Here is a 19,287-nt window from a genome sequence, read left to right on the forward strand (position 1 = left end):
TACTGCGGGTAAAGTCATATAGATCTATTATTTCTAAAATATTGTAAATATTTATAGATTTGCAATGCTGTACATTTATTTTATTTTCTGCTATGGAATATCAAAACAAAGTCTTAAAACTGATGGTACGTTATTCCACGAGCAATGTTGTATATACAGACAAAATTCAGTCATGTGTAAGAAAAAAGGGCGGAAATATGTGACGTTAAAGGCAGGGTATTTTACTGTCACTTCTTCAGATTTATGTACATCGCCATCTGCTGCTCACAGTGTCCCGATGTGTCGACAGCCATGCCCCACAGTGCATCACAAATTGATGATGCTTCAGTGTAGGGACCGGAAATCGCTTTATGTATGCCTTCACCGAAAGATTGCGCGATTGAAAATCTATTACAGCAGTGGTAGCGATGTCGGTAAGATACACTGCCCTAAAAGGCATTTGGTAACAACATGAGCGACATCGAATGTCTTTAAAGTATATTAAATTGTGCCCAGACATTTAACAAAAAGAAGGTTATAATACAGAAATCGTCAACACTAAAGCGTTGTCAAGTAGTGATCTTTAAGGAAAGGTCTCACAATGCGTAATTAACTTACGGGCGAGCAGACTCCCCCGACCTATTACCTTATTCGATCTTACTTTTCAGTATTAATTGAGGAAACTTAATAATATTTCTTGTCATAGACCAACTACATTGTAGAACCAGAAAATATATGTTTTTCATCAAAGTCAATATCTTGACAACGCAATGCTTGGTATTTAAGTAATCTGTGACTTTAGGAATATATGTGTATAATCTCTACATGTATTTAGGCGAGGCGTCAAAAATAAATATACCAGCCAGCGGCAGCTAACTGCACTTGTGCGTCCTGGCTGCATTTTTTAAATTAGCTCAGCCGGCTACCGCTGGCGGTAGGAAATCGCATTCAAAAGCATGCGCCGGCTGCCGCCTTTTGAATGGAAACCGAGCCTCAGATCCCAGCCTGGCGCAAGCCGGCTGGGCTATTAAGTGAAAAATAATTGCCCCAGCCAGGCTTCGGCCGTAATTGCAGCCGCGATGCGCCAATACGTGAGGCGGCAGCCTGCTGGTATCGATATTTTTGACGCCTCGCCTTATGCGATATGTACTGTTTCTTATGACATATCTATCATATCTATACTATGTACAAAGGCAAGTCCATTCAAGCAATATAATTATGTAACAATGATTGCAGATTTTGCGTGTTTTTTCAAGGTGAATCTATAAGGCAAGTAAACATTTATTTCATTCCAGTAATTTCCTCTTGCTTTCAGTAAATCATTAATTGCCGACACAAGATTTGGGAACCGGGAACCATGCGATTCACAGTTCGGTGGTGTATCCGCTAGACAATGACACCTTAACAATGACATGAGTTTAATTCGATACTGGTGTTCTTATATGATGTTACAATGTAAAGAACCGATGTGGTGTTAGATTTAACACCATGATTTTTGCAAAGCGTGCTAATGCTTATCTGGTGTTCAAAACGATGAAGTAGCTGTAGGTCTTGGAGCTCCAGATTTCGATATCCATGAGCTGTCTTGAACTCGTCGATAAAATCGATTTTTTAAAGTCGCTTTTATCTGAAAACACATGAAGAATAAAAAGAATTTTTGGTTTAAAATCAAGTCAATTCAGCTCCACCTTCAATCAAGTCGATCAAAATTCTTCATAAAAAAGTGTTTAGCTAACGTTCAAAACCAATCGCTACAATTAAGATATGGCTTATGATATCGGCATGTTAAATACATATCAAAATAGTGGAAAAGGCAAGTTTCATTAATCCCTCCTTTATTCCATTTTCAAGAATAATAATGATTATTGGAGCAATTTATGTAGCGCAGCTTCTATATAAACATCCTTTACTGCGATGTGATTGAAACAAAACTCCCAACAGTGCTACTTTACCGACAAACAATTAAAATAAATACTGTTCAAAAGCTCCTTAACGCAAGGGCGTCTTTAACAAAACTTTGACCAGAGCAACAGATGAGGCTTTTCTTATGTTTAGAGGTAGATTATCTCGGAGCTTTAGAGCAACGCAATTGAAAGCGCAGTCTCCAAGAGGTACTTTGTTTTAATATGAGTTAGCTTTATTAAAGCAGCTTGTCTTGTGTACTTTTTTTTAAAAATGCAGACAGATAATTTGGGGCTGGACCCTATTAATGCTTTGTAAACAAGCAAACATATTTCGAATGCAATTATATGCTTTACTGGTAACCAATTTAACTTCATTAAGAGCTTGATAGATTCAGACCGACACCAAAAATATGTGTATACTACTTATAATCAGATAATGATAATCGTGATAAAAAATTAAAAAAACTTACGACTGGCACTTGGAGGCAGTGAAAAATGAGAATGCAGACCCCCTAAAAAATGAAGGAAAGAAGAGGAAGAAATAAGACAAGAATATGAAAAGAATGTTTAGAGTAAGCAATCAATTCATCATTCTAGACACCGTGACGATGCTTCTTGTCATGATGTATATGCACCGCGATTAACAATGATATTCACATAAGGTCCTCCTCACTTGCCGAGTAAGAAGATTGGTATCTGATATAGTTAAGGTCTCATGAAATGTATCATATTTATTATATTGGACCCTTGCGCAATCGACTGTACTGATTTCACATTTTCTTACAACATTTGATTGAGAATCATGGCTTTTAATTTAATTAATATATCGGAAGAATCGATCACCTCATAGAGGATTGCATTACATTCCCGCTCTCTAATAATAGATTATTGGTTATTATAGTACTGTAGAAATACAGATTTCAGTAGAACAGTATGTTCAATGTTCACGACTGCCGGCTCTTATTAAAACCGACATTGCTTTTAGCCATTAAGCTTTGACACAAATATTAAAGGATCTCGGGAGGGTTTTAAATTCGTGTGCCCTTTCTGCCCCCCCCCCCCTCCCCAGCCCCTTCCATAGTATGCACGGATAGGCCTAATGTTTGCACGATGCTACATTGTATCTTTGGTCACCTCATTGGGAGGTCATTGTTCCACCTCCAAGATGTTTGAACTTCTTTACCCACTATCTATCACGAATTCCGCGATAGCCACTTATGTAATAAAGAATTCAGTTTCAGTGTTGACGTGCAAAATGATCAAAACTGATTTGAAACAGTTAATATATTGAATGGCAACAAACCTGCAGACCGAACGAGATGGTGAAGAGATACTGACAGAAGATGACGTCATCAGATGTGGTGATGCTGGTGACGGCCCCCGAGAACCAAGTCAGACCAAGGATCGGAAGTAGAATCAGCAGTGCACGAGCCATCGCCCTAATTAAACACACAAACAGAGCAGTCAGTGGTGTACCGTTTCTTGGGTCGCTATCCCTAAAAGGGGGGATGGGGGGCACCGGTCGAGAGATTATGGCAATAGAATGAGGGGAGGGTGCGGGGGGCACGTAGTTACTGTTGCCTCATTTAAATACAAAATAGTAGTCAATGGGGGGGGGGGGGTCGTTCAATCCAGCTATTGATCATTGAACCTATTAGACTATAAGATGTAACTACATCTATATTTTGCAAAATTATTCAGTGTTGCATATTGGTTTCTGTGTTGTAAGGAAGGGTATTTTACCAACATCGCTACCACTGCTGTAATGTATTCTCAATTAGTTGTTAAATCAATGTAGGAGATGGCTGTCGACAAATTGTGACGTTGTGAGTAACAGATCGGAGTATACGTACATCTGAAGTTGTACGTGTCAGTAGAATACCATGCCTTTGATACAATGAACATGAGGATGACAAGTAGAAATGTGTTTGATGACTTACTTGATTTTGTCTATCTCGTCTTTCTTCGCGTTGGCCTTGAGTGCCATGAAGGACTTCATCACAAAGAACAGAATCATCGAGTTGAACTGCAAAAGAAGAATGAGGACTTTTTAAAATTAAAGGCGTATTCTGCATTTCGGCATCGATAGTGTCGGACACCTCCCTTTATGCTTCTTAACCGATGATATTGTACCCAAACAACTACATTCGTCTTTTGACGAAACAGACACAATTGAACTTTCATCTTCGCATGGAAAATATGTTGTTTCTGTCATGTCCGTAGGGATAGAAATACTCAGGGTGGATCCAGAACTTGTACTATTGGGGAGGGGATGACACAAAATAGAAATACATGCTAAACATCCATGGCTAAATAATGCACTATGACATCGAACCAAAGCGCCATTTTGTTTTATTTAATGAAGGATTTGTTTCTATACATACCAAGAGCACTGCGAATACACATCCAACAAATACGTAAATGGTGTAGTCATCGTGACGAAGCCAGCAACTGTGAAAAGTACAAAATAATTAAATATAGTTTTTGTTATGCTTTCAACTTATTCTTTGTATTAACACATTTATTTAGTGCCACTAATATTATCTAAATAAACCTTTGCGAAAATCGGTCTCAGATATTCCAATCCTAATCGAAATACGAGCATGAACCTTGGACCCAAACCTTTAACCTAACCCTTAAATCGCAACACAAGCTCTCATCCTATAATTATAATCATGCATGCATCATTGACAGAATAAAATTGTCAGATCATAAGTGGTGATCGCCATTATCGGATGTATGATTCCCGTGCAGAGAAAAGTAATATTCATGGTGGTAAAGAAAGGGATGATTTTCACCATTAGTTTACATCAAAATTGTTTTATGTGGTATTCCCTCTCTGTCTCTCACTCTTTGTCCTCCCCGTCTCCCTTTAGTTATCTATCTTTATGTGTGTTTGCGTGTGTGAATGTGTGTGTGTCTCTCTTCCTCTGTCTCTTTCTCCTTCGCCTCATTCAAAGGTAGCTTATGCTGTCCTACACGATCGTTATTTAACAAAGAATAGCAACGAAAATAGACATACTAAAGCATTTCGTCTTGCCTTCATCGGAGTTACCGCAAGAAAAAAACGGAAAGCCGAAATCGAGCAAAATTAGCGAAAATTAAAGAACAAAGCGACACAAAGTGTACATTTAATCAGGTTTTACTACAAGTAAAACTTACAACTTAGTAGTACCATAGCCATCATACAGGACGCCGAAAGAAACTCCAACCACCACTAGCGAGCCTCCTAAAGGGAAAATACATCACGATTTAAATCAGGGTTAGTTTTGTGATTATTAGAAAAGACTTTTAAGACACGTCAAAATATTATTTACGTCAGTGACACTTAAGTTTTTTTGTAAGGACATCCCCGCAGTGATGTTCGTGCGCACCCTAGCTGTGCAGTGCCTGGTGGTAATGTATTAACTGTGCACTATGCCTTGGGGCACAATCAAAGTTTATTTGTAAACTCTAGCATTGGCGGATCCAGGGAGTACAACAGGCCCTAGCGCCTCCCCCCCCCCCCCCCCCCATTGCACGTTTTGGTAATTCCAGGATACGCCACTGCTCTATTGTAAGTATTTTCTTTATAAAACTCATGATATATAATTAAATTGACCTATTTCGTTTTGTTTGTGTTGAAATAAATCAAGTTTAATTGTAAACATTAGCATTGGCGGGTCCAGGTGGGACGTTAATATCATGTACAATTGTTCCCACAATATCGGCGGAAGATTTCAAAAGAAATAACTATCGAGTAAATTACAAGCGGTGGACTGTATTATTTACAAGAATGTCACTTTCAACGCTTGCAGGATGTACGCGTTGAGTGGGGTAACAAAGTATAAATGATTTTCGCGCGACGAAAAGATGACCGCGCTCATGTCATGAATATTCAATAGCAAAAAAGCCCATCACAGAATCTGTCCAATGGAAATGCCTTTGTGTAGAAAATGAATGGGAAACTAAAAGTGGGTCACATCGAAGTGTGTCAGGTGGGTCAATCTTGTACAAAATCATCCAAATCGACATCGAGATCGAAGATAGTTCTAGTAGTGAAAGGGGCAACGACGATGGGGAGTGAGGAGAATTTGAAAAAGAGAATGAACTCGGTGACGGTGATCATGGACGCAGAGGCAGAGCTGCAGCTGCACTACCCCCAAGCCTACCAGCATGAACCCGAGGCAAGGGAAACGGGGCGGAAGAGGGTGACGCTGCCGGTGGTGTGAAATGAGCGGGAATGGATTTTACCAGACTTGATCCGAATGATAGAGAAAATTGGTGAGTTTGGGGCACAATATTGATATCAATCAAATACATGGCATGGACTGTAGACCTTTATATGTTTATTCAATACTTTATTTCCCCATTTATTTTACAATCGGTCGCCGTGGCTGGAGGGCTGGCATAGAGAGCAACATCGGGCCGGATCGCGTCAACATTTCATTGCCGTCGGCCATGCCCAACGGGCTGAGCATCCGGCATGCTACTTTTCGTAAATTTCACTTCCAGTGCCAGCCGAGATGACGATTGGCATTCTTCTTTATCGCTAAATATTTGTAATTGTTTTGTTGGTTTGGTTGTCAATATGGAAGAAAAAGATATTTGGAGTCCCTAAAAGCATTTTTGTTATTGATACCATTTTCAAGAAATCGATATATTAACTAAGACGCGCAGGGGACTGTACTCAAACAATAAATACTTTTGTGCACAATAGACCAGTTCGTAGTTAGCACATGGGTCATATGACCCCAAATATCCATATTTCTTTTAAACATAGATAGATCCAACTTTGCGCCTTTTTAGAATAATCACAGCTAAAATCATGGAGGTGATTCTTAGTTTGCCCTCTTGAAAAGATTACTTCCACCTGTTTTCAATAGAATGCATCACAGGTGCATGCATGAATAATGATTACATAACTTTCATGAGCATGTATCCAGAAGTATTTTCAGTGGGTGTTCAAGTGACCTTTATATGCGCATGCGCAAATCAATCCGCGCATGCTCAGCTTGTATCTACGAACTGGTATATTACATGCAAATACTGCAGTGTGTGTGTGTGTGTGTGATCTGTGTGTGCTCTCTCCCGATATTGATGTCACAATAAAGAGATTCTCTCACTATGAAAATGACTGACAAAGAAAGCGGACAAAATATACATTTCCTCAGGTAGACAAAGGAACATCCCTTTACTGCTATTATGTAAAAATGTGTAGAACAGGTGTCACATGCATATTCACCTTTTTACATAATAGCAGTGAAGGGATGTTCCTTTGTCTACCTGAGGAACTGTATATTTTGTCCGCTTTCTTTGTTTGTCATATTCATAGTGTCTCGCTCTCTGTTTTTTTCGGGTTGATGCGGTACGATGAAAGGCTGCTCGAAAATCGCTCGTTATTCTTTTCCTATTTGAGTAAGCTACTAGAAAGTTCCATATTCATCATCTCCATGTCATAAGTTTTTCGTAGATATGTAATTTGTCATATTCGGGGTTGCTTAGTATATTTCTACTTTAATACGCTTTACCTACCCCAAGCAAAGAGACTCAACCATCCGATATGTAGAGGCTTGAAGCCCACGGCAGTTGTACGATAGAGAAATACGCCCTCTATCATCGTCCAAGCGAGAGCGGAGGTGAAGAGGTAATGGAGAGTGACGGCAATGGTCTTGCAAATTATCTGGAACAAGAATAAAAGTACAATTAAATCCATTAAATGTCAATCATTTAGTGGAGGCAAACATGTATACATAAGAATAGCTTGTACGATGAAATAAGAGCTGTCCCAAAAAGGGGGGTCCCTAGCCTTTCCATTTATATATCTTAGATAAGAGGTAATTAAGAGTGACGGGAATGGTCTTGCAGAGTATATGTAAGACATTGAAGATTGCCACAAATGAATGATGATCCAGTAGTAGAGATTGGGGAAACTAATGTTATTATAAATTCCCTTTCTCTGATAACGAACCCGACGATTTAGTTTTATATTATTGATAGGGAAAATAGAAAATACCTTTGCACCTCGGAGTTATCGTCTACCCACATGATTTACCTAGTTTTCAAATGATTGAGGAATTGTAAGTAATAACGCATGTCAAGTTTGTCAAGATATGCGGAGCATATAACAAACAAATATTGTAAAGTATAGCTCCTCGGTGATCTTTCCTGCTTGTTTTGATACCTCACTAGTTAATATACCCCTCGACTTTGTCGAGAGGCACAGTACAGTCTCGAGACAACCTTGGGCAAAAGTTTAAATCGTGCCCCTCATTAGAAATTTGTATACCAAAGCGCCTAAAGAATAACTTCTAATTTACCCCCCCCCCATGGGATACCATGCGTGTTCCCAAACTCTCCTGCTCGAAAGAAAAGAAGAAAGCTTTACCCGTATTGAGTTTACGAACCGGACTCTTGCTGAAAAGGTGGTGGGGTGCTGAACAAGGCTCGTATAACAAAAGAAAAAGGTCGACCCGTATTGACTTTACACATCGGACTTTTGCTGAAAAGGGGGGGGGGAGGAGGTCGCTGGGAACACGCATATGCGTATCCTAAATAACAATAAGTGGGGGGGGGGGGTAACTTACCACATTCCAAGTCATCTCTGCCATAGTCATGAAGAGAAGCTGACCCAAGGCTGTCGAGATGGCTAGGTTCATGTGGATCTGAATCTTTAGAAGCTTCCAGGTGCTGTATGAAACAGATAACAATTAGATTTTTATCTTAACTAGTTGGTGGTAATTATTATTTCGTCCCAACTTCATTCATTCCTGGTCTAATTTTTACCCCTTTCAACTTATCTCAAATTTAACTTTACATTGGGTAAGATAAATTGTAAGATAACTAGAAAATGACCTTAACCTTATACTATGGACGGAATAATACCCGGAGCAATTGTCGCAGGGTCTAATATCGTATCAAAAAATGATTTTCTAAATTTAGGAGAAAAGGCAAAATTTCACAAAACCGTCGTAAGCTCAAGTTCATCGACATCCAATAGAACCCGTCCAGTAAATACACACGTTTCAACTGGAGTTCGGTACACCTGTACTTGAAACGATGCCCTGGTTTATACTTTACCCAGTGGCAAAGTAAATACAAATGGCCACCGTGAGGGACAAAACGGACAGCGCCCCCATGACTCTAGACAGATAACTCTGTATGACTGCGTGTATCCCTTGAGGAGGCTGCAAAGATGAAAACATGCAACAGTTGTATTCGTCATGATAATAATAATAATAATAACAATAATAATGATTATGATTATAATAATAATAATAATAATAATAATAATACAAAATAATGATGATGATAATAATAATGATAATGACAAACAATAATTATGATGAAATAAATAATGATTAGAAGAAGAAGAAGAAGAAGAATGATACAAAATATAATTATAATAATGATAACAACAAGAACAACGATGATGAGATATAGGTACAATATTTCATGGGAATGTTATCATCACAACAAAGAAATTCGATTAGATAATTAAAACTAAATGTTTTCGCTTTGTTTTTAATTGATTTGTTTAAAGTTAAATGGGCTTAGTGCTACTTGAGATTTCAAGCAATGAATCTACGAACATGCATTCCATTAATGACCAGATTTTCCAACAGGTGCATAATGCAATGAACATTCTCTTGCTATTGTTCGTTACAGCCGCTGATTTTTTGTCCACGTCTTGTGCTACGTACATTTACTTTACATTCGGTATTTGCTTCTCAAGATCGTGGAATTGTCTCCTTGACTATCACGAAAAACCTGGCTTACATTTCCGACCATTTCAAGTCTCCATGACTAATCACAAGACCATTTAAAGCTGCAGACCTGAATTGGACAAGTTCCAAACTTCAATAAATTGTGGATCTTGAAGTGAAGTTTCAAGCTGGATAACCTATTTTGGATTGATGTTGGATCATTTTATAAGGTAAGGGTAAAGTAAGGTATTTATTCATCAACATCTCACAACCAATGGCTGAATTGCATCCATGATTTACGGATATTTGGTTTAAATATATTTTTAAAAAACATCATATTTACTATTCATTATTTAACAATAATTCGATGAAAAAACTCAGTAAAACTCAGAAAGGGAAGAAATGTGGAGCAGGAAAATAAGGAGAAAATGGAAGGAAAGTTGAGGGGGAGGAAGTGGAGAGAGAGGGGAGAAGAGAAGGGAAGGGAGAGTGAGGGAGAGGGAGTGGAGAGAGAGAGGGAGAGAGTGAGAGAGAGGGTGAAAGAGGAACAAAGAGAGAGAGATGAACAGTGGGAATCCACTTGAAAGGCATTGATTAACATAAAAGTTATTTGGAGGCAAAAGAAAAAATACGTTTCCACATTTACAGGCAACATTCATCTTCAATTCACTATTTTGTGTGTTCTAAAACTCTAAGTTCAGGTTTTCAGCATTAGAGTTTAACAGTTTGATAATTTGTGGCATTTGGGCTATTTTTATAAACCTAATGTCGACAGTGTGAAGCTGTGGTCTATCTTAGATGTGGAATTGCTTATCTTGTACGGTATGGGTTTGTCACACTTGTGTCTTGATAACTTAATTTGTTTGTATCAAACTGAAGAAATAATGGCTCGCGTCGTACTTGTTGCACTCGGTCACTAAACTGAAGAAACTTCACATTTGGTATTCGGCGAGAGTCGACAGCCTTGCAAAGAGGAGAGAAACATGGAAAGAGAGAGAGAGAGAGAGAGATGGGGAAAGCGAGGGCGGGGAGACAGAGAAAGGGATAAAGAAAGATTATTTATTGAAAAAAGGCTATAAAGAGAGAGATGGAGACTTAGAGAGAGTGTTTGAGATAGAATACACTAGAAAAAGCGAGCGGGCGAGGAGGGGCGGGGTTATACTTACCTTGGCCGATAAGAGAACGGCAAAGCTAGTGAGATGATTACTGCGGCATTGTACCAGGGACGAGTTTGCAAATACCACTTCCATACCAATATTTGACCAGACTCCAGAACTGTATACAATGTATCAATTAAATGATCAAATGCAATACAAAAATTAAATGGTCAAATGCAATGAACGAAATATTGTTTGCATCGGGATCAAAAGCATAACTATTACTTTGCTCAAGCAGTGAGAAATTTGTACATAACCAGAATTTTGCATTACCCAAAATAATCTTGGTGTCATCAAGTTGAAAAAGGCTTTTCTACCCAATAAAAGAAGAACCAAAGACATTGTGTCCATGATAACGTTGAAATTGTAGATCTCATGTGCATTCTTTTGGGGGCCACATTGTATATCTTTGTAACTCAAGCACAACTGAATCCGAGTTGTTATGCGTATAGATGAATCTGGATGTAGAGATCAATAAATCAATCATGTTCGTGTGGTTCGACTTTGCCTCCCTAATATTGGCTTTAATCTACTGTATGAAAGCCAATCAATGCTCTGTATAATGGGACGCTCGATCGAACAAATATCAGCACCAGCGCCTCATGTAATTGAGTACGTAATGAATGTGGATGGATTATGGGTTTTTTCATAATGAAAACGAGAATAAACATTCCTCTAACAGTTAATGTATGTCACTGCCATGAAGAGCTGAAGGCCCCCCCCCCCCCCCCCGGTCAAGGGGTGGTTTTTAGGTTGGGGAATTACGTATGGGGGTACTGCAACTCCTCTAGAGGGTGATTTCCCGGGGAAATACAACATCGTAAAAGCATTGGACTTACCTTTCGTTAGCGATAAACGCACAATGAATGGCATTTGTTTCGGCCTAAAATAGAAACAAAATTCATTGAAATGTAATTATAGCACATAATTGAAAAGGTAAATTCTACATAAAAATTAAGATATAACGGGCAAAGTGATGCCTACTTCAAAAGTTTTTTGTAATTTTGATTTAAAAGTGTATTTGCACGAATTGTTCATTTAGTACTGGGTGAATTAAGGGGTGTAGTAGTTGCACAGGCGTTTTGCGGCAAAGAACACATTTGGGTTACACTTTCAGTCGTGAATCAAATGTAACAGGGCAGACACAATCAGTTCTCGAATGTCACGGGATTTCACTGAAAACAGAAGAGTGGCTCATTTATTCCCTTATTTAAAGGCAGGTGAAATGTCTGAGATTTCTAGTAAAATCCGTCAACAGAATTAGAAGATAAAGTTAAGTATTGGCCATGCAATTGTTTTGCGAATAAAGCTTTCCAGTCATCATTGGGAAAGCTTGAATATCTGGAAAAGAAGAATTAACATTACATGTACCTTGACTTTTAGCATTAATGAAAATGATGAAACATTGACTCAATAAATCTTTGAGAAAGTCATATAGAGTGAAGAGCATAACATATAGTAATACGCAGGCTTGTATGGGAGTTCACAAACAGGCAACATGTAAACATGTAGCAACGAAACCACAAATCCAATTTGTATTTTTAACTGACTACAACTGAACCTCCTATTTAAGACTACGTCGAATGTCAACTCACCGTTAGATCCACGGCGAAGTCAATGACCACGGAGCCATTGAGATCAATGCTTGTATTGCCATTCTCGATGTCGATGATCATCACCAAGCTGATGAGGTGTAGTTGGTTGTCTGACAGGTCGATGTCGTTCTGCAGGACGTTGGTGGCCCCGCCAACGGCGTCGTTTTGGTCCATGGATTCAAAGGTTACTTGCGCTGAAATGGGAATGGGAAGCAAACGAAATTGACCTATAACCGCCGCCATCATTGTAGTGTACCAATCATCTAAAAATAATTTATGTTCAACTAGAATGTATAAAATCAACCGAGCACAAAGTTCTTAAATAAATCGTAAACAGTTGCTACTACGTTCACTCTGTTAGCACACAGTTTGAGCCCGTTAGGCAACATTTTACAGAACGTAGTGAGAACTAGTTTGGTGTGAGGGGGGCTTCACTTGAATGTCTTGTTTTGCACACCTTAAAGCATTGAAGATGAACGGGGAGAAGGAATGGCAAGAACGCGCTGGGGTTTTATAACCAATGAGCCAGGACGTGATTGCACACGCTCTATATAGGAGCGCGTTTGAACGCACTAAGAACGAGATGAGGAAGAGCTGAACTGTCTCTGAACTACTTAGAATAGGTTTGTTCGTATTGGGAACGAGGTACAACTAGGTAATAACGGGTTTAATCTGACTACAGACTAGCTTGGACTGCCTGGAAATGGCAAATTTACCCGATCTGAACTTGATATGAGCTGACTGTGGACGGGGTACAGACGAGTTGGACGTATTAAGGACTGTTTATGAACGGATTAGGATCGTATTATAGACAGTTTTACACATTCTACCCCGAAACAACCCGTTTTGTGATTTTCTAGGACGGTTGCAGAACGTAGTGAGAACTAGTTTGGTGTGATGGGGGCTCAACCACTAGACCATCATCTTTCCGCTCTGTGAGATGATTCCACTTACCATCCGCCATATCAAGCGAGTCGGATACGATGATGAATGTGGCACCACATGATTCAAATCCAAGCGATGTTCCTGCGACAAAGCCTTTTGTCATCGGAGGGCACCCTATTAGGTGAATTAAAAAAAAAAAAACTATTTCTTTACAAACTTGGGAAACGCCATGACAAGATATATTGCATAACTCCTCTTTAGGCGCCAACTCGTGAAATGTGCCCACCAGCTCTTGTAATTCACCTTTTCCACTCAAGGCCTTTTAATGATATATTAATATTTGTTTGTTCGATTCAATTTCTGCATTTGTTGTCAATAACATCTAGGTACATATATATAATTAACAAAAGTATATATCTAATCATAACATTATATAAAGTCTTGAATTCGATGACGACCTCAGGAAAGGAACCTATATGGGCGACCAAACCTATAACATATACTTACAATCAGAAATAAATAAACATTAATATCTCTCTTGAATTAAAAATTGACCGATTCTCGCGATGTCAAAAGATAGATTGGTCAGTGGTATTATCAAGAAATTGTATTATTTTTCGATGAAATGAATCGAACAAATTTACAGTTTCCTACCTCGTTTTTCCACTGTGGATCCTGGTGTACTTGCGCTTGATGATTCGCCGTATCTCTGTTAAGCAGAAGGAGAAAATTAATTTGCCTTTTAAGAAACAAACATCCAAGCATAAACACCTTCCCCGAAAAGAAAGTACATTCAGTTTGTGATTTGAGTTACATTTCCTATATGTCAATTCATATCACTTTCATTTCATTTCAATTCATTTCTTTTTATTCAGTTCTGAATACAAAATTATACGAATAAACATCAACATATTTTAAACCGAAATGGTCAGAGCTCCAAAATAAGCGAAACTTGATGCCTTGTGGGCCATGAAGATCAAATAAATAATTAGGGGGTCCCTGGCGATGCAAAGGCACAACAAGGAGAAGAGAAGAATGAGACTTAAAAGTGATTGGGTGAGACAGTGAGAGGGTGAGGGGGAGGAGGGAGGGGGTGAACTGAGAAAGAGTTACAGATAATTACACTCATCGTGAACTTTCAAGAATATGTTCAGTTATACATTCAGCTTAAGTATAATTATTGCAAATATGTTTTTATACAACGGTGCTAAATATTAGCATGGGGGAGTTATCCGTTATCGAGCGTTCCTTGCAGATATTTACACTCGGCACAATTCAGCGGCAATAATGAATAAAATACCAAATGATCTCTTACACATACCTTTTCATACAAGTTAGGAGAATAACATGAGACTCACATGTTTATTTCAAATTTTCTTTTTTTACTACTGAAACTGGACACGAGCCGCGATAAACTCACCGACTCGTCAAGTAAAGAGCAGTTGAAGGGGTATTCCACTGAGTTTGAAGTCATATTGGGCCTCGATTCGTAGTAGAGATTATCGCAATGCTCGCTGTGCAGACCGTCTTCATCAATGGTGAAAAGGCTGTTCGTTTGGATACTAAATGTAAAGGATTCATCTAAAAAGACACATTAGAAAAGAAAACAACCAGTGTAAAATTACACAATCGTACATTATGTGCTCCACAAATTTCTTTTGTTGTAATACATGAGTCAGAAGTTTTTTAGTTTTTTTTAACTACTGACACATTATAGCATCATTTTAATAGGCAGGCATGAATTTATTTAGTTGGCATATTCGGAACTCATATTACAGGGACTGCTGTCAATAATTGTCTGTTGATACCTGAGGTGCAATTGTTCGCATTTGTACAATAAATAACATTTCCGGAGGACTATTGGAATTGGCAGGTGGGTAATTTAATTGTTTGCTTGATATAACATTCGTTTTTAAAGGTTATACATGTGTCCCGAAGCTCATATTCTACAATGCGTATAAAAAGGCAAACATTATTTTACGACATGAATGTTTCTTCCGAATGAGTCTTTTTAAATATCTTGGAAATACTCTTTGATCAACTAAATTATAAGGATTGCAACGATATTTATTTCACGTACATGAACAAAGTACTCCACATAATGTCGATTGGCCAAAAGAATTTATAATTGCATAATAGCGTAAACCTTCAAGTTTGAACGGCAAGCGCGTAAAAACCAAATAAAAAACAAAGGTTATTTGCCAAATAGCATTCTTATTGGCATAGAAGCCACGTGAAACTCGACAAAGTAACATAATTCATCCATGCTTACACGTGTATTCGATTTCGATGGAAATTGTCTTTGGCCCATCCACTGCGCTCAGGCATTCGACCCTGGAGTACATTTGAATGACCTCATACAGGGCGCCCTCACATGCAGGCTGGCTGCAAGCGATGATGTTTTGTGCGAGTCGGGTGATATCGACAGGTGATGCCTCAGACACCCGCAAGGTTGCACTCACCACTGTAATGGCACTGCTGTTGAAGTCAGGGTTGCTGCAGAGGGATACCCGAGGGTGGCAGTTCTCCAGCGTGGCTGAAATGTGGTTAAAAGAACAAACATAAAGAGACAACAGTTTGACAATACATTTTGTACATGGCGGGCTGTAGGATGCTCCAGAATGCACAATTTCATTTTTCAAATTTGATAATCTTGCTAGGTCACTCCTGCTCTTTCACACAATACAACAACCTGTTAAGTGTTCAAACTTGAAAACAAGTGAATCTGAATAGTGACATAATGTTCTAAACATACCCCTACCCCCCCCCCCTAATTGATTTTATTAGAAAATGGAAAATACAATACAAGTCGACGTGTGAAGCTCTTACCTCCAATTTTGAAAGTCTCACAACGCCCTTCAACAGCAACAGTAGTACCCTTATCATGAAAAAGAAAGAAATGATCATTCCAATCCTGTTGATATTATGTTTTCAGCCGGTCAGGCAGTCTTTAAAAATCTTCAAAATTCATTGAAAGATGTCTTTGTCGGGAGGGGGGGGGGTTGAACAATGACAAGGAACATGCATCAGCTGGATCCAAGCGAATGCTTTGACAAACAGAGTATAAGTTAGAAGAGTTATAACAAAATGATGAAAAAGCAAATAGCGTCTGAGGCTATTTTCTTATCATAAGATGTATTATATAACAAACTATCGAACACTTCATAATTGCAATAAAAACAAATTAATTGTGAATAAGGATCAGGGTTAGGTTAAAGTTCGGGGACTGGAGTTAAGGTAAGTATTAGGGTTAAGTTTGGTTAAGTTCCGAGTTTGAATTTTCACAAAGGAATCGCATTATAAGTTTCGCGGGAAAATATAGATATGCGATTGGTGTTGGCAGCAGCAATAAGTTTTTTAAGTTTGTTCTTTGCCTTTTAATGCTTTAGCAAATGCTAAAGAAATATCAGGTGGTGGTGAGTCTTATAACATGTTTTTCTTTTGTTAATGAATGTAATAAATGAACACGTACTTGCTCAGACGACACACTAAGACATTGCGTAGATTGCCATCCTACGAAAAAACACGTTCTCCTGAATGGCAGAAGGAAAATCAGGCTAAATCAACAAATTATAGTCACAATGATAATTTATCATTTTGTTGATTTGAGTCTTTGTTAGCATACTTACACGCGATGTCGTAGCAGATTGAGTTGTTATAGGTTGCGTCGTTGTCGAATGCGTCGTAGTCGGTTGCATTGTTACTGGTTGCGTCGTAGTCGGTTGCGTCGTTTCCGGTTGCGTCGTAGCCGGTTGTGTTGTTTCCGGTTGCGTCGTTGCCGGCTGCGTCGTTACCGGTTGCGTCGTAGTCGGTTGCGTCGTTACCGGTTGCGTCGTAGTCGGTTGTGTTGTTTCCGGTTGCGTCGTTGCCGGCTGCGTCGTAGCAGAGGGCGTTGACACAGCGGCTTGCTCGTTGCAGTCACCGTGGTGATATTGATTAAGACTTGAGCCCACAGATGGTGTTGCGGTTGGGCCCGATGTTAAGGATTCGACAGTAAAAGTGGTGCAGCTGCCTAAGGGGCCATTGAAAAAGCTGTTATCATCCCATCCAGCGAATGTGGCCTCAAAAGGGGTCTGGCTCATACCAGATTCTACGTCATACAAAATGAAGAATTACGGATTGCCAATATATATTTTTAAAATATTTAAAATCAAAATGTATGTATACAATGACAAGTACAGTTAACAACTGTATACTCCTTGCAAATGTGAAGACTGTGTTACTCGTCAATTAAATGTTAGACTAGTTGAATTGGTTTGCAAAGAACAGTCACGTATCTGTATCACGTTCACTTCTTGCGCCCTAGTGAAACAGGTCACCCTAATCTACAAGTTTTGGGTTACGTGACCCAACAATTTGTTGATTTGCTATATGCAATCTGCGAAAGCTCACGTAAATTGACGCTATCGTTTAAAAAATAATGCTAATTGTCATTGAGAAGAGACTAATAGCAAAAAAGCTGCTTCAGGCCAGAATCTGCTGTGTAACTCTATGGTTAACTCTGCGTATATGTATGCTCGACTAATTTAGTAAATGGATGAAACAAATACTACTACTATTACTTCTTTCAGGGGCGGCACCACAACGGGGGCAGGGGGGCAGCGGCCCCCTGTCATTTTGAAAAAGGGAAGAGGAAGGGGAGGAGAAAGAGGAAAAGAGAAGGAAAAGAAAAGGAAAAGAAGGAGAAGAGAGGAAAAGAAGTAGAAGGAAGGGGACGAGAAGGAGTAAGAGAACTCTAAAATGTAAAATATTCGAGGGAGGGCGGGGGAGAGAGGAAAAGAGAAGCTAGAGGGAAAAAGAGAGAAAAGGCAAGCCAAATCAGGCGATCAGATTTAGACACGTCATTATTACATTCACATTACCGGAATTCCATACATTGGTTTACGATGAAAAACCTTTCACCAACTGAAATCAATCAAATTAATCCCTTGTATCTCCTAAACCCGACATGGCTGATTGTTCAATGGAAACGACAAATTCATGTATATTACAACTCTACTGAAAAATATGGTGACACCCACCCCCCCCCCCCCTTGCCTTCTTGTTCCTGTTGAACTGTTTTCTTTTTGATTTGGCAAAGATTATGCACCAAATCGAGCCATTTATGCATCAATTTCAATAAAATCTTCAACTTCTGAGGGGGCACATCCCCCGTCAGACCCCCCCCCTGCGTTCTTGTTTCTATTAGTTGAACTTAAGACTGTTTTCTTTTTAATTTGGCAAAAATTATGTACCAAATCGAGCCATTCATGCATCAATTTTAAAACAAGCGGGCCTTTGGCCTCCCCCCTCCCCCCCCCCCCCGCAATAAAAAAAGAAAAAGAGAGAGAAGGAAAACAAGGGAAAGAGGAGAGAAATGGAAAGAAAGAAGAGGAATAAGAAAAGAAGCGGGGGAAAAGAAGGAGATAATTATAATTCAAGCGTGGTTTATTTCTAATTCGATACCGGTGGTTTATAAATGTTGCTGAAATGACATAATTTTCCGAGATTTCTCCTCAACGTTTACTAAATTATACTTTTTATGCGTTTGTCGGGAAATGGCAAATTCATAGAGAAAGAAAGAAAAATAGTGACCTGCCTTTGTCAAAAACAAAAAGGTGTCAAAATTTGCTCATTTGACCGTGATTAAATGCCTAAAACCCCTGAGCTTCCGGGGGCTCTGCCCCCTAAATTCCACCTACGTCCCCAAGGCGGGCACCTGGGTGCTCATCTGAAGGTAATTTAATGCCTAAAACCCTAGTGACTTGCCAGTGTGTCACTTAAGGTATCAAAATATGCTCATCTGACCGTAATTAATTGCCTAAAACCCCTCGACTTCTGCTGGCTCTGCCCCTAAGGCGGACCCCTGGATGCTAATCTGACGGTAATTTAATGCTCAAAACCCCTGAGCTTCTGGGGTCTCCCCCCCCCCCCCGGGACCCCACACCATCTGACCGTAAGTATTATTATTAACATTTATTTTCTTCTCAACAGAACAATATGAAACACAATATACAATTATTTCAACATAGAGTATACAGTAAATAATTCAGATACGGAAGGAGGCGAAAACCCGGGAAGCATAGCTGGAGTTGGGAACGCC

At 39.2% G+C, this 19,287-nt stretch overlaps 2 protein-coding genes across 2 annotated transcripts; both read right to left on the reverse strand.

Moving 5' to 3' along the window:
• Positions 1-1,092: 1,092 nt before the first annotated feature.
• On the reverse strand, positions 1,093-12,563 carry LOC105442382 (adhesion G-protein coupled receptor D1-like). Its single transcript, XM_030981447.1, has 12 exons — positions 12,321-12,563; positions 11,565-11,608; positions 10,735-10,843; positions 8,943-9,049; positions 8,450-8,552; positions 7,398-7,545; positions 5,046-5,112; positions 4,268-4,334; positions 3,824-3,909; positions 3,187-3,322; positions 2,354-2,395; positions 1,093-1,606 (listed from the first exon to the last, which is right to left on the reverse strand). Exons 1-12 carry the CDS (start codon positions 12,561-12,563, stop codon positions 1,505-1,507), a joined length of 1,254 nt encoding a protein of 417 aa, XP_030837307.1. The 3' UTR covers positions 1,093-1,504.
• Positions 12,564-12,875: 312 nt separating this feature from the next.
• On the reverse strand, positions 12,876-17,313 carry LOC115922878 (location of vulva defective 1-like). Its single transcript, XM_030982628.1, has 6 exons — positions 16,835-17,313; positions 16,035-16,083; positions 15,478-15,741; positions 14,626-14,786; positions 13,860-13,914; positions 12,876-13,379 (listed from the first exon to the last, which is right to left on the reverse strand). Exons 1-6 carry the CDS (start codon positions 17,285-17,287, stop codon positions 13,177-13,179), a joined length of 1,185 nt encoding a protein of 394 aa, XP_030838488.1. The 5' UTR covers positions 17,288-17,313; the 3' UTR covers positions 12,876-13,176.
• Between the last annotated feature and the right edge of the window lie 1,974 nt (positions 17,314-19,287).

The sequence above is a fragment of the Strongylocentrotus purpuratus genome, unplaced genomic scaffold (genome assembly GCF_000002235.5).
Source record: "Strongylocentrotus purpuratus isolate Spur 01 unplaced genomic scaffold, Spur_5.0 spur5_scaffold_12, whole genome shotgun sequence".
NCBI classification, from domain to species: domain Eukaryota; kingdom Metazoa; phylum Echinodermata; class Echinoidea; order Camarodonta; family Strongylocentrotidae; genus Strongylocentrotus; species Strongylocentrotus purpuratus.

Bases quoted from the DNA above. Each gene is read 5' to 3' on its own strand.
- LOC105442382 (XM_030981447.1), bottom strand. From the start codon at position 12,563: ATGGCGGCGGTTATAGGTCAATTTCGTTTGCTTCCCATTCCCATTTCA. The intron at 7,546-8,449 runs GTAAGTTACCCC...TTCTTGTTCCAG, and splicing joins CAGAGATGACTTGGAATGTG to ATAATTTGCAAGACCATTGC. The intron at 1,607-2,353 runs GTAAGTTTTTTT...ATGTGTTTTCAG, and splicing joins ACTGCCTCCAAGTGCCAGTC to ATAAAAGCGACTTTAAAAAA.
- LOC115922878 (XM_030982628.1), bottom strand. From the start codon at position 17,287: ATGAGCCAGACCCCTTTTGAGGCCACATTCGCTGGATGGGATGATAAC. The intron at 15,742-16,034 runs GTAAGAGCTTCA...ACCACATTTCAG, and splicing joins TGAGACTTTCAAAATTGGAG to CCACGCTGGAGAACTGCCAC. The intron at 13,915-14,625 runs GTGAGTTTATCG...TCTGCTTAACAG, and splicing joins GCTCTTTACTTGACGAGTCG to AGATACGGCGAATCATCAAG.